Source organism: Ambystoma mexicanum, chromosome 2q (assembly GCF_040938575.1).
Source record: "Ambystoma mexicanum isolate Mex_15411 chromosome 2q, UKY_AmexF1_1, whole genome shotgun sequence".
NCBI lineage: Eukaryota > Metazoa > Chordata > Amphibia > Caudata > Ambystomatidae > Ambystoma > Ambystoma mexicanum.
Window position 1 is genome coordinate 366,817,890 of NC_090924.1, and position 15,386 is coordinate 366,833,275.

General features: G+C 47.3%; 1 protein-coding gene across 2 annotated transcripts in view; it reads right to left on the reverse strand.

The window, feature by feature from the left end:
- COG7 (component of oligomeric golgi complex 7) overlaps window positions 1–15,386 on the reverse strand; it is a 1,349,184-nt gene that overhangs the window by 449,229 nt on the left and 884,569 nt on the right. For both annotated transcript variants that reach the window (XM_069647398.1, XM_069647397.1), the window contains exon 8: window positions 10,141–10,339. In XM_069647398.1, coding sequence (XP_069503499.1) covers window positions 10,141–10,339 — 199 coding nt within the window. The remainder of the gene's footprint in view (window positions 1–10,140; window positions 10,340–15,386) is intronic.

Below are 15,386 nucleotides of genomic sequence, written 5' to 3' on the forward strand. Positions count from 1 at the left end.
AGTAAGGACTGGCCCATTACAGAAGGCTTTGGAATGGACCAATCAGTTGTGGCTAATTGATTCTACTAAAAGTGGTGTCTCATCCCCTTATATAATTATATTTAGGCTCATCTTGAAGGAACATCATAAAGCCTCCTTTCTAAAGAATATTTCCAAAGTCACGAGCCATTGGATTGAAGATCAGGATCTCCAAAGAGGGTACAGACCTCTCCCTAACTGCTTCAGGGAAACGTTTGAAGTGACCTGCTATTTAGAAAGCCTACCTGAAGATGGGACAATGATACCCAGGAATATGTCTGCAGAGGCGGCAAACCTGCAAGTGTTCCTGGCAATCTTCCAAGGAGTGAAGGGCAGAAGAAGGACTTACTCTTTTCTCAGATACCTTGGATAGGGCCTCACATCATTCCAGGATAAAAGGAATCTGCCTCCGACTCACCCTGAATCTTTGAACCATTGTGACTAGAGAGCCTCAGAACCCTTTGAGTCGATGTAAAGGACCCCTTGGAGCTGATTTTGACATAGGTTTTCAAATCGCGACAATCATATTTGTAGTTGTGACTTCACATCGCCTGCTTGTTCCACTGCTTTTTCCTTGCTGGCTCACACCTCTCTTGAAGAGTACAGCCTGCCCTCAGCCCATGCTACCTTGAAGAGACAAACACAGTGTACCATTCTTTGTTGAGCCCGTTTCACCTTTACAATTCAGATTACTTCTGGATTAGTAGTAAAGTGGGGCTGAGTAGGAGCTTGGAGACCACTGCTCATCCCTGTATTCCTGGAGAGAAGTAGTAATACTGTTTCTTCTCCATTTCATTGAACATGGGTACTTAACATTTCCCTCCCCTGCCTCCCAGTCCAGCACAGTACTAGCCCCCACAAAAAGTCCCTGAGATAATATCCTCACCCATGTCCGCCTTAAGTCTGCTCAATGCCAGAGACCTCCGATCCACTCTCATTATCTCCTTGTGGCCCTTCATGAGCAGCTTCCTACATCTCAATGTGGGAGGTCCTCCAGAGAGGTATGCAAGTGATTTAGGAGAAAGTTCCATGCAAGTCCCTTGTCCTCATTCTGCGGCCACCCATCGCTGCACATCGGTCAGCCATTGCGCCAGCACGGGGGCCTTTCGGCCATTTCCATGCTATGGCCAGCCTGCATTTCGCTAGTAATAACAAAGAGGCTGCGATCCTCTTCCTCTGATTTCCCCTAAGCACAACCCCCAATAAACCTGGGGCAACCGTCCAACTGCCCCCCGCCCAAGCAAAGCATTAACTCTCATCATCACCGCTCGCCAGTAGGTTTGTATTATTGGGCACATCCACACCATGTGCCAGAAGTCTGCAGAGTTCTGCTTACATCTGGGGCAGTGGTGTGGGTAGTCTGGGTGCATCATATGCAATTTCTGGGTAGTCAAATAAACTTTATGCAGGAAATTAAACAGAATCAACCTAAAACTAGCATTCCTGGACACTTTACTAACTCTCATGCACATTTTCCCCCCACTCTAACTCCTCGAATGTTGTTTCCACTTCTCATTCCCACTTATCCTTGACCTTAAGGTGCGACTGAGGTCTGTTGTCTTGTAGCGCAGTATATAATCTAGATATGGCATGCCCATCATTCCCAATGGTGAGGATGGCGTGTATAATCAGGGTAGTTGGGGGTTCCTCTAGCATTGTACCCAACTTGATTACGTCAGCTACCCTAGCATAATAAAAAATTGACCCTTTGGCGTCTGATACTTCTTCCCCATACATTGAATTTAACGCCCCCCTCAACAGATCACCCAGCACCCATCATGAGCGCATACGGCGTCTCCTATGTCCCTCATGATCCCTGCGACCCTAGCATCCACCTGTAGAGGCATGTCTGGGCTGTATTCTTCCCCTAAACGTAGCTTGGTGCGCGCCCTTCCCCATGCTTTCCGAACCACCCTACTCTGGCAGGACTCTTCCGTGTCTCCTGGTTCCCTCCACAGTAGCTACATCCCTGTGTAGTGCCTCCATTAACTTCCGGTCCAACCCCCCCACTCCGGCGTTGCACCTGGTAGCATGTTGCAGTTGGGATGCCAGGAACTTGGGCACTTCTAATCCTCCTCCTCTATCTGTCTGTATCACTAGGCCATATGCTCTTCACGCTTTACACTTCCTCCCTTTGTAAATCTCCTCCTTCAGGCTCTTCTACTACCTCTTAGCAGATAATAACCACATTTTCTTCTCCTTCTGCACAGACCTCTCTGATGCTTTTGAAATACTTCCCTGCCATTCATCACTGGATGGCTCTTCAATTTCTTATGCCTTTTTTAAAAACTTTATTGTAGGTATTTAAAAACAAACTATATACCAACATTGCGCCCCATGAACCCCGCCCTCCGGACCGCCCCCGATGGTGTAATATATATGGATGTAAATCCATTAAACGTTAGTGCAGTCAATTTTACTTGAAAAAGTCGCCAAGTAGAAGAGTGGGCTTGCGTCCAGTCAGTGATGATGCAGACCTTGTGGTCGGAGTCAGTATGGTATAGACATTAAATAGTTGACGTAGGGGCCCCATACGTCCGGAGGCATTGCGTGAAGGGGCAGAGTCTTGATCTAGCACGTCTCGGTGTCCTGACAGCATGCTATGTCTTGCAGCCATTGTTGTAAGGTGGGGGGGCCGACCTTTTCCCCAAGTCATGGCAACTCTCTGCCGTGCAAGTACCAGCAATAGGCCGGCCAATTTCCTCCTCGAGGTTGGTATGTTTTTCGTGTACCCCAGCATTGCAACCTTTGGGCTCTGACTAAGTTGTTCACCTACGATTGTCGAGGTTTGGTTTAGATCTTCCCTCCAGAAGTTTCTGATCGGCGGGCAGTCCCATGCTAAGTGTATGAAGTCTGCTGTGGGTGCTCCACATCGTTCGCAGGTTGCGGGTATAGTTGATCGTTGGCTGTGAAGTCTGGCTGGGGTGTGGTACACCTGATGTAAGAAATTGAAGTGTATCTGCTTATGGCGCGAGTTTAGGGAGACCCTTTGGGTCTGGCGTAGGATGTACGTCCATTCTTCATCTGGGATTGTATCTTCTAGTGATTTTTCCCCATCTTGCTTTGGGGGTGTTCGGCTGGGTGGTGGTGTCTGTTAGGAGGTTTTTATATATGGTGGATACTAGCCTGCCCTCCCCTTGGGACTGAATCACCCTGTGTAGAAGTTGCCATGAAGGCGGTTGTGCCGGGAATATGGGGAACAGTGATTGGAGTGTGTGACGCAGACGAAGATATATAAAAGGTATTGAGGGCCGAGTCCGCTCCCCGTTCTCGTGTTTGTTGGGGTGTAAGAAAGGTCCCGTCTATGAATAGGTCACTTAGTGTATCGATCTGGAGTTTATCAGCCCACTGGAGGTATACCTTTTCAGCGGTGAGTGGGATGTCCGGAATGAATCTTGCTGGGAGCAGGGGAGAGAATCTGACATTGCACCTCTGCGCTATCTTCTTCCATATTGCATAGGTGGAGTGTACAATGTTCAGGGTTGTTGGTGATACCTGGATTTCGCCTATAACGGCTGCATATAGTAGATTGGGGGGTCACCAGGACCCGTTCAATTTGGACATGGGGTCTGATGAAATGTGAGGCGTACCAGTGCCCTACATATTGGGCCTGGGCAACCCAGTAGTATCGCTCCAGGTCTGGTAGTGCAAGGCCGCCTTTTGCAATAGGTTGTGTGAGTGTTGAATGGGCCACTCTCGCGGGTTTTCCCAGATTAGCTCGAGAACCAGGTTCCGTATTTGTTGGAGAAATTTCTGTCTAAGTAGTAAAGGGATATTTACAAACAGGTATAGGAGCTTGGGTAGGATGACACATTTTTACTATGGAAACGCGGCCCCATAGTGTGAGTGGAAGGTGCTTCCACCTGAAAATTTTGTTGCGTAGCGTTTAAACCACTCTCCCGAAATTATCCCGGAAAAGGTTGGTGTGATTTCTGGACATCAGGATCCCCAGGTATTTAACTCTGGTGTGTTCCCACCTGAACCCGTAGTCGTCTTTGTATTCTTTAGTTGGCGGGGTTAGTGGGAAGATGACTGCTTTTGTGTGGTTGATTTTCAGACCAAAAACGGGTCCGAATTTGACAACTTTTCGTATGACGGTGTTTAGGTTCTCTCTGGGATCGCTGATGAATAGGGCCACATCATCAGCGTATAGGGACAGTATTAATTTATGGGGCCCTAGGGCAGGGCCTCTTCTGATCTGCCTGGCCCGGAAGGTCGGCGGCAAGAGGTTCCATTACCAACGGAAACAGTAGAGCTGACAGGGGATATCCCTGCCTTGTCCCTCTCCGTAGTTCTATGCTCGTGGACCTTTCCCTTTCGAGTACTATATAGGATAGGGGAGGTTTCAGAGAAGGGAGAGCAGGTTCAGGAAATGTTCGCCCAGGCCCATTTTCTCTAGCACCACGAAGAGGTAAGGCCACTCGACAGAGTTGAAGGCCTTTTCCGCATCTAAGAGTACTGCTATGACCCGAGATGTTGGGTCAAGGGCCTCGATAACACCGAATATTCGTCTAATTCCAAATGACGTGTTGCGACCCGGGACGAAGCCTGCCTGTTCGGCGAGTACCAAAGCTGGCATCAGGGCGAGGAGTCTAGAGGTGAGGATCTTTGCTAACATTTTATTATCGACGTTGATAGGTGATATCGGTCTGTACCAGGCGCATTCTTTGGGGGGTTTCCCTGGTTTGTGGAGGAGGATCGCATTTGCTTTGCGTAGTGTGGGAGGCAAGCAACCTTTTTCCAGTGCCTCCTCAAATACTTGCAGTAGGATTGGTGCTAGGGTCGGGGCGAATGCTTTATAGAACTCCCCGGTTAGCCTGTCGGGGCCAGTGGCTTTCGTACTTGGAAGTTCTTTTACTGCTTGAAGGATTTCTTTGCGTGTGATTGGTTTGTTCAGGGGTTCTCTCACGACGTCCTCAACTCAGTAGAGTATTGTGTCTTCCAGATACTGCTGGAGAGTTTGAGGTACTCAAGTATTTCGAGTTGTACAGATCTTGGTAAAAGGCGCAAAAGGTCTCACCTACTTCGCCTTCTGTGTGGACTTGGGCACCCTGGGGGTTTTGGACACATTCTACCTGTGGGGGTTTTCTATCTGCCGCCAGTAGTCTTGCCAGGAGGGCCCCTGGTTTTTGGCCTTCCCCGTATTGACGGATGAGGTGACCTTGTGCTAGAAATCAGCCTTCTTGGTCAGCGATGGATCGGAACTTATCAAATTCTTCTCTGAGGCGGGCCAGGGAGTGGGGATCGCTCTGAGCAGTGTACGTGCGCTCTAGCTCTTTAAGGAGTGTCTTGCTTGTAGCGAGCTCTCGTCTGATCAGTTTCAGTATCCTGTTCTGCTTGGCTAGACATATCCCTCTCACATAGCACTTTAGTGTTTCCCAGAGGGTCCCACTCAATGCCACGGAGTCCTGATTGATGTCTAAAAAGGATGAAATTTCGACCGGAGTTCCTGGTTGAACACTTGGTCCTGAAGCGCTCCAGATTTGAACCTCCAGTGGGGTCTACCTTGTTTACTGTCTATGGGTATGCATTCGAGGGCGACAGGGGAGTGGTCGGAGAGTTCTCGGGAGAATCTGGCAGGACCCCCATTGGAAACCTCTGTTCTTAGACACCATTAGGTAGTCGAGCCGCAAGCTCTTGTTGTGGACCCAAGAGTGGAAAGTATAGTCGTGTATGTGTCTCCATACATCTAACGGGTCATAGGCTTTGCAAATCTCGTGAATCTGGTGGCTTGACTTGGAGGGAGTGCAGGCGTTTGTGTGTGATCTGTCCTTTTCGAGGTCTAGAACAGTGTTTAGATCTCCCCCCCATATAATCATGGCAGAGTCTGTTCCAACCAGATGAGTCATTACCCAATCATAGGTGTTCGCCCAGTCTATGTTTGGGCCATAAGAGTTCACCAGAACGGTTTTGTTGCCTTCTAGTATTCCCCAGTATTCCCCAGACGAGTAGTGATCTACCCTCATTGTCACTGTCTGTAGACAGTAACCTGAACCTTGTTCTATTATTAATTAGTATAGCCACCCCTCCTGGCGTATGAGTAAGAGGAGTAGTATCTGTGCCCAACGACTCTGTGAGGTTGGGAGGAGGTGTGTCTCTTGTATGAAGGCAATGTCGAATTTGTGTCTCTTGAGATATTGGGACATCTTCTGAGTTTTGATCAGATTATTACCGCCCCTGATGTTCCAAGTTGCTAACTTAATTAGGAAAAGGGATAGTTGTTATTCTAACATATTGTATTGTAACATTATATAGCCTGAGATGTTGGGTCAAGGGCCTCGATAACATATATAGCCTTCTGGCTAGTACCTTGGCGTTTCGTAGGTGTGCTTGTTGATTGAAGTATTGACCACAGGGTCGTTCGGTGGTGGGCGGTTCCACTCATGGCGCAGTCCTTAACAAACTTCCACATACTGCCTGGTGCTTCCTACCTAGTGTGGACAGCAACCGGGGTCTCAACCCCCCTCCCTCTTCATGGGCAAACCCCAGCCAGCCTGTCAAAACCCCCACGCGCCCTCAAATAATAACTAGTAAACAGTGCTGAGCTTGGGGCGCCAGTGCCCATCCAAGTTCAGTAGCTCCCTTTAGAAAGCTATTTGGTTGTGCCTGAGTGTGGGATGATATGTGGTAGGAATCTAGCCTGGGTTGGGAAGCGTGGTTGTGTGGTGTATTATGGTTGGCGGTGCTGCGTTTGGCCCAGTGCCGCAGGGATCAGAGTGTCACGTGGAGAGTTCCCCCGGCTAGGCATCCCTACGGCAGGTTCCATCTGTCCCGGTCTCTTCTGGGTGGCTTCAGGTTGTTGCCCAGGGGACAGCAGCCAAGTTCATCCAGGAAGGTGTTTGCTTCCTCTGGCTAGTTGAAAAAGGGTGTCTTCCCAGCTTGTTGGATCCTCAGTTTTGCAGGGAATAACATTGAGTACTGTAGGTGACGTTTTACTACGGTGAAGGATCGTGCGAGGCCTGGACAGCAGGTGAAAAATCGGTGGAGATTTGGATATTGTCGCCATCGAATTGTAGTTCGCCCTTTTATCTGGCAAGTCTCAGAATCGTATCTCTATCCTTGAAGTTAAGCAACCTCGCGATGATGAGGCGACGGACAGCGCCTGGGATCAGTCGACTGGTTGGCAGTCGGTGGGCGCTTTCGACAACAAACAGCTGAGATAGTGTGAATGCTCCAAACAGTTCTTTACACATATTTTCAACAAAGTCCTCCATCTTTTGGGGTATATGTCACTCTCTTACGCCCACCAACCCTTATATTGTTGCGGCAAGCCCTCCCATTCGCGGTCTTCGTTTTTAGCAGCCACCGCTTTCATTTGGACTTCAAGTGCTGCCACTTTAGTCAACAACGTTGCATTGCTATCGTCCAAGTCCAAGACTCTCTGTTCCACCAAGTCCAGTCTGTCCCCGTGTTTATCAAGCTTGTGTTGTAGTAAGTCGACCTTTAACGATAGGGCATCCAGTTTGGAGTTGAGATTGCCTAGAGGTCAAGTAGAATTTCTCGAATGTCGAGGGCCGGGGCTTGAGTTGACTCTTCTTCTTGCTCCATCGCGGATATGGGGGAACTTGATTGGGCATGCAACTTGGGGGTCTTGACTATGGTTCCTGGTTCGAAATTCAGCTTCCTCTGGGATTTGTCTGACTTGCCCATGCTAGATTGTTAGTGATTGGAGAAAGGGGGCAGAGAGGTAATTCAAATGTGGCGTCAAGATACCGTTGACGTGGGTGGAGCCCCGATAGAGTTGGAGACTATCAGGTTGGTCGTATGCGGGGCGCAGCGGCTAGCTACTGGGGTCTGTTGTCTTAGACACGTGATCAGGAGGTCTTGTGGTTAGGGCCCGGGAGACCCTGAAGCCCCCCCCACCCGAGTATGGTGACAAGGTTCTAGATTTGCTGCCGGGGTCAGAGCTCAGGATAGGTGAAGGGGGCTTCTGTAATTCTCCTGCGATGAGCGGTGGAGCCTGTGAGTAGGAGATGGCCAGTAACCGCTGTGTTCCTGGTCGCTAGGAGGGGCTGTTGCTTGAGACAGGGGTGAAGAGGGTGCTTCAATGCCCTGGGGTGAGTCGCTATATGGTTCAGTCCAGTTTGCTGGGCAGCCGTGGCTGATGCAGCTCGTCTGAATGTGTGTGTTGAGGTTGGCAATAATCCGTGAATGCAAGCTGTCTTATATTGTTACCACGCGCTTGCAAGTTTCAATTTCTTATGCTTAACTCTTCCACATCCAAAGTCATCCATCGTTCTGCCTCCAACACTCTTCCTCTTGAACCTTGATGTCTGTCATCCTCCACAATTTTTCTGTTCCTCACTTGCGCTGGGCACCCTCTTACTTGCATTCCTTCTATTTACATGCACCCCTTCACTGGAGCAGTCTTCCTACTGAAATTAAAAATACCACTAATATCCACTCATTCAAATCAGCAATTGAGCTTCACCTCCTCCACCTTGAAGATGTATCCAATGTCTCGGTTAACATAGCTCCCACTGGCTATATTCCCCCTCCCTCCTAGTGTTGCATTTAATGCAATTCCTCTTTTCATCTCCCCTCCATGTCGAGATTAAATGTTGTACTGCATATCTGCCTCAAGTCTATGTACCACACCATCCCTGCACGCCCCACCAGGTCACCTGGCAATTATTACATGTTGGTTGATTTTCAGTTTTAAGGCACCAGATTTCCAATTTCTTTATGTTCCTGGCCCCAACAACCCCTATTGGTGTTGCAGGAGCACTGATTGTATTGCTACCATATGAAAGTTGTTGAGGCCCTATCGGATATAGCAAATACACTCTGAGCCAACACTGATACGTAGAGAGGAGTCAGTAGTGTGCCACTGGTCAATGGAAGCAAGCACATTTGGAGAAGCAGTAATACCTAGCAGCTAATGAGAACAAGTCCCTGCCTGAGATCAAGTTGGAAGTGATCATAAGTGAGTCACTGAGATTCAGGATGAAGAAAGACACTAGTCAGTAGTGACAGATAACAGTCAGCTTCAGCATGTGTAGACATGTGTTTAAAGAATCTGAAGCAACAAACACAGAAGCACAAGTGAAGCAGGGACATTGCATGAGCAATGAGATAAAAAACATTGATTAAGTGTTTGCGTCCATGTCCACTGGTGTTGCTAAACTTGTCTCGGATAAGAGATGTAGCAAAGTAAATGTATCAGCCTATAAATCTCACCTGCATCAAAAGCAGTCTTTGGTTTTGGCATTTAAAACTGTAACCTGTCGAAATTAGCGGTATAGTCATAACAGGCGGGGCCTAGCCTTGTTGGAATTAACCATGTAGACATTTAGGGGCTCATGTTCCTAAAATTCACAATTGAGCGGCGAGAGCCATCTCGTTTACACTGTAACGTAAGCAGCTGCCCACCGCCAAATGTTCATCATTAGCACTGCAGGGTTAAAAAGTAAAGGGCAAAAGGTGGCATACAAGCATGTATGCTGCTTTCTGCCTTTCACATTAACACTCTGCAGTGTAAAGTGAGTAAACGCTGACTGGCATGCTGGCATGCCAAACAGCATTTACTTTTGCTTGTGAGCATTGCTTGCCATGCTGACATAGCAAGCAGTGATCACAAATTTAATGAAACCCTCCCTGACATGGGTTTCATTCTAATTATACATGCACCCTGCCATGCGAGCATGGCAGGTAGTGTGTACAATAGATCCCTATGGGGGCCGTCATCTTTATGCTTTTGTATAAAGCAGGCAGACCCCATGAGGATCTCCAGCATCTGCGCCGGCATAAAAATCTTTGCTGGCGCAGATGCTGGAGCATGTGTATGACAGAGGACGGGAGCGGCGGAAACGCAAGTTGCTTCCCGCCTTGCCTCTCTGCCAAATAAATCATTGAAAACGAGCCGTAGCGTGAATGCAAATTGTTAAAGCCTTACGCAAGACTATTATTCCTTGCATTCATGTTAAAGCTCATATGAACATGAGCTTGTTGGAAGGGGGGGGGGTTGGATTCAGGAATAAAGTCAGTGGGGAGCAGCACCTCGACATTGTATGCTATTTCTCAGGTTTGAACATCAAGATATTTCTTCAATGCTCTTGGCAAAGGACAGTGAACGGCTAGGTTATCCAGAGAGAGCAATAAAGGCATTACATAGATACTTACTTAAATGAGGTAGGATGGCGGCTTCCAGCCCCTTGGCAAAATGTGTGGTGGCTTCGTGCAGCTCCAGAAGTGCGCTCAACTTGCTGTCAGGTCCTACACGCTCCATCTCTGTGCTGAGACACACAGCAACCGAAGGAACCATGGCAGCCAGCGTCTGGATCAAAAGTACAGTCACCACCTCCTGGGGGCTTTTAAACACCTATAAACAAGTAATAAGTGAGCTTAAAGAAAAACGACTTGACCCTTAAATGGACTGTTAACTTTATCCCACAGGTATACCCCTTTACTTCACCTATAAAACTTAGTCTGCACTTACTTCATCTGCACTGACATTACAAGACATTTACTTTGTCGTGCGTTTGCTCCTTTTTGACGATAGTAATGGATGTAGTTAAAATTATCTTAAGGTAACGGACAGGGTCAAGGTGTGGTGGGGAGAATATGAGGTAGAAATGAAGAAGAAGTTCCCAGGGTGTCCACCCCGTATTGAAAAAGTGAGGGCTAGGAAAAGTGAAAGACAAGAGAAGTAAAGATATGGAGTAGTGTCAAAGTGAGTGTCTGGTCAAGTGAATGCAGGCTAAGTAAAGACATAAATCCTATCCCACAAAGTCACCACATCCCTCTTGGGAATGTTAGTACCCAAACTAATCGTTTCCAATTGATGGTATGGTAAATCTGGCCGAATTCGGCCAATACCATTCGATCGTTTGGAAACAATCGAATTGGGAAATCACTACCATACATGGGTAGCAGATGTTGCGGGGGTGTCCTCCGAGCCCCATGTTTGGTAGGGATGGCCTTTGGGGGTTGCAGGGGTGTCCCCCACTTCCAGAGGTTTGGAGGCGGGGGTAGGAAAAAAAAAAGAAAAAAGAAACGCAGACCCTGCAGCGTCTGATCTGACCCGTGTAGGAGGGACGGATCCGATGCTACAGGGTCAGAAGATAAATGGACGCCAAAATGTTAAGTAGGGGGTGGGCGGGAAAATGTATTGGGTGCCATGGGGGGTTTAAGTTTGGCCGGATTTGGCCATGGCAAAATTGTCTTTGCGGCCGAATTGACCACGTTCAATTCAGCCACAAACAATTGTGCTACGGCCAAATCGTATACGTCCAGATTTTCCAGTATCTGGGAAAATCTGACACTCCCCAGATCCCTAGCAACATGAGCATAGGGTCTGGAGCGGTGGGCCTACCCACTACCATCTCTGCTTCTAGTGTCCTTTCTTCCCAGCATGGCAATCTTCAAACAGAGGCATAACATATGATATGTAGCATTGATCCAACATATGCAAAGGCAACAAGGGTAAACCACTCTCCCTATCCTGAATCTTTCTTGCATTTTCATTTGCATTTCTCAAGAGGATCATTCATCAAGTTTGCCATTTCTTAAATGTAAGTGATACTGCTTTGGGTATGTGTTAAATAATTGTGAGGATTCAGTAATGAAACACAGACACAAGTTAGCCATGTTTTTGGTTAAAGACTTTTATTGAAAATACAAGTGTTGGGAAAAGGCCTCTCTGACCCGGCTCTAAGAGGAATTTCCCTACCTAAACCAAAACTAAGGATCTGTCTGTGTCAGGATGCCAAAATCAAAACTGTCTTTGTGTCCAAAAGTTATATTCTGACCCTCACACTATAAATTAAACTTTAAGATGGAAATGGAAATGTCTTCAGCCGTTGGTGCTTTATGAAAAAAACTCACTGTTAAACACAAAGCTGTTTAGCTTTGTACTTCTATTTCTTTCAGACCTCCTGGTTTCCTTTTCTACCAGGATTTTGGCACTTTGTCTGGTCAACACAGTTCGGATATTCCTTCTCAGGACTTCTTCTATACATAAACTTGTAATTGCCTGGTATACTCTCCTGCCAGAGCTTCTTGTATTTACACACTTGTATTTGTGTGGTATATTCTCCTTCCAGTGCTTCTTGTATTCACAAGGGGTTTCTATCCACTTCCACAGTTGTGCATCTACTTGGTTGGATAATATACCATCTGGATGTATTATTTGCTTCGTGTTCCCCCATATATTTGTACTTTATGCATTCACATACCGGTAAGGGTCTGACTGTAATTCACGTCTTCTTTTTACAATTAGTCTCTTTACTTTCTCTCTTTCTGGTGCCCCAGTTATCATTGGGTTTACTCACGGGCTCTTGTTTGCGTTTTCGGGCTCGTTCACGGTTCACTGGTAAAGGTATACCACCTGCTTTCCTCTCGTGACTGCTTTCTCTTCGTTCTCCCATCTCTCGCGGCATCTCTTCAACACGCCCGGTTCGCTTCTGGATCTGAAAAAAGCAAGGTGCTGCTTCCTGTGGTCTATGAATGCCCAGGAGTATTTCTCTGGCTCTCAGAATTTCTGCAGCATGTCCCATTTTCGCAGCGTCTCCCTGCTTTCTGGATGGTTAGCTGGCAGGTTCCACCACGCCTGCTTAAGCATCTCAGTTCATCGAGCCTCGCAGAGAGGTGAAACGTTCTCTTGCCAACAGCAGCCTCTAACCCTTTGCTTATGTTCTTTACATTTCCCAGGCACAGGTGTTTGCCAGAAACAACTACAGCGCTCACTGGGCTTGTGGCTTCTTCCACTCTGTACTGCTCTTTTCCTCTTCCTCGTACCAGTATTAGGGTGATTGTGGGGAAAAGAAGTCCATTGCTGGTGATTGGTTTAACAAGTTTGTATATTCATTTTCAATAGTTCTAAATGGTAAATAAGTTCTGGATGACCGATAAATGGAACTTGTAATTTACATAAGGTAGACCGAAGTTGGAAGTTAGGTCTATATAATTTGGGGAAAGGTTTTCCCTATTTTCCCTAGGGAAAGGTCTAGACGTATATCAGTAGGCCATGAGGGTTTTAGGTATGGGAGGATTATCGTCAAGGGCTAAAGGGGGATATCATGTCTCATCCAATGAAGCCATGACACCCCCCTCACCCCCAGAGATTGTCTCCTCCTACGTGATCCTCCCTCACATAGCCTCCCCAAGGGTCAGGATCAGGCAGCGGCCGACATCCCTGGACGACATGAGAGGAGGTCATAGCCAGGAAGTCAGTGATGACTCCATTGGATTCATCACATAATAGTAAACTCCAAGGCCAACTATTTTTGGAGATCAACAAATTCATGGATTAGACAGAGAATTACTTAACTGCACCAATCAATACTATTTTTATTTGTATTTATTTTTTGAAGAACAGGGATGTCATTCGATCTGAAATGACATCCAATAACACATTAACAGATGGCAGTAGCATTCCCATAAAGGGTGCTATCACACTCGCCTGTGTCTCTGCAGAAGCGATGGACGAGCCTCCCTTGACCCCAAGTCTTCATTTCCCGTGTTTCACCCGGAGGAATACCTGTCAAATACAAGGTGTACACTCAGACCTGAATTCACCCGATTCCCCTGGGCCCTTCCCTTCTCTTTACTGTGTGCTGTGATGTCCCCCTATGGGCTTACCTTGATCTTTAGTAGGGTGTGCACTCCATCCTGCATTTGCAGGGGCGCGATTCACTCATGTGATTGGTGACAATGTCTGTAGGCTGAGTTCAGATGCCAAACATTGTTTTATGCCTTCACAGCGAGGCCGAGAGTTCAAGGCGCCAGTTTCGTCACTTGCTAGAAAGTCCTTCCCACAAGCGATTGTTGCGTGGAGAATGTTGAGTGTCCAGAATTGTCCGTATTGTCTTTGTTTGCCGGTATTTTTGTGGGTGAGTAGCGCTGCGTGTAGAAGCTAGCTGCTGGTAGGTTTGCGCAGCGCCTTCAATTCGAGTTTGCACCGAGGCTTTTGGTAGTTATGCACCGCGTAGAGAGAGAGAGAGAGAGAGAGAGAGAGAGAGAGAGAGAGAGAGAGAGAGAGAGAGAGAGAGAGAGAGAGAGAGAGAGAGAGAGAGAGAGCAGTGAAATAAGTGTCTGCGTTATTGGAGCGAGCGCAATGAATAATGTCTCTTCTTTCTTACAGGGGTTTGTGCGCTCTTGCAACTAACCTGGATTCCAGTGTTGTGGGAAGATTCGGTGAGTATGCGCAGCGTTACTGGTGTGTGCGTGTTATTGCTGTTCTTCTTTGGTCTTACAGGTCCTGGTGTAGACGTCCCCTCTTGACTGGAGATAGCTGCGGTGTGGAGTAAGAACCAGGTAAGCTGAAGCTGAATGATCTGGAGCAGGTAAGCAGATACAGGATGATCCGGAGCAGGTAAGCAGAAACAGGATGATCCAGAGCACGGCAAGTGCTTTGCTGATACAGCTCACAGTAAGCAATACGAAGCACTGGAAGAATCTTGGATGTGGCTTATATAGCTCACACTAGAGAGCTCATGGGTTATCATGCACTTCCTGTTTGGCAACAGGAAATGGTAACCAGGATGTTACTACAAACACTAGGAAGGAATGAAAGGGAGGGATTTGTTATGGGTTCTTTGTGTGCCTATGCCAGGCCTGCCAAGCCTCCACCCAGCTTGCCCCAACTACCTGCCTGATACCCATGACAGGTGCTGTACGAAAGCATAAAGATGAGTACCAGTTAATGGGGGTGTAAAATATTAGGACATATACCAGGGACAACACCAATCAAACAGAAACAAAATGTATATAAGAAAACAGGTGATTTACAAAGGTAACATTAACTTAAGGGGGCACATGCTTCCAACTAGAGAGGAGCAATAATTAAATATACAAAATTATATTAAGCACCACTGGAGGCAGTGGAGGGGTCAGGTAGGGAGGATGAGCAGAGCAGAGGGGCAGCTCCCTCTTTAGCAATTACGTGAAAGTAAAGTCACAATTTGAAGAGACCCACTAAGGAGCAAGACCACTGATAACTTTGTAGACCAGGAAAAGGAACTTAGAAACTTGAAAGAGAGCAGTTGTACATGGAGAGCAAACCGGCATGGCGTCGGTAGGAAGACGTGGGGGAGGATCGGAGTAGGTAGCAGAGAGTTTATGTAGAGCAGAGAGAAAGGACAAGGAGTAGGCCTGAGCAGTGGTCCAGGTTGCTCTGCAAAACAGCGGAGATTAGGAATTTTGTAGAGTGGTTAGTAAAAAAAGGATGAATTTCCCTAATGTTGACCAGCTTAATAAGAGCTGGAGAGGCAGCGGTAGTGATGAATTTCTGCATCCGTAGGTCGCTATGAAAAAGAACTGCAAGATAGCGTGCCTTGGGTGAGAGCGCAAGAAGGTCATGTCGGAAGGAGGTAGGAAAGGGGAGGGAAGGGATAGCATTGGAAGCTAAGAGAAAGATGACTTCCATT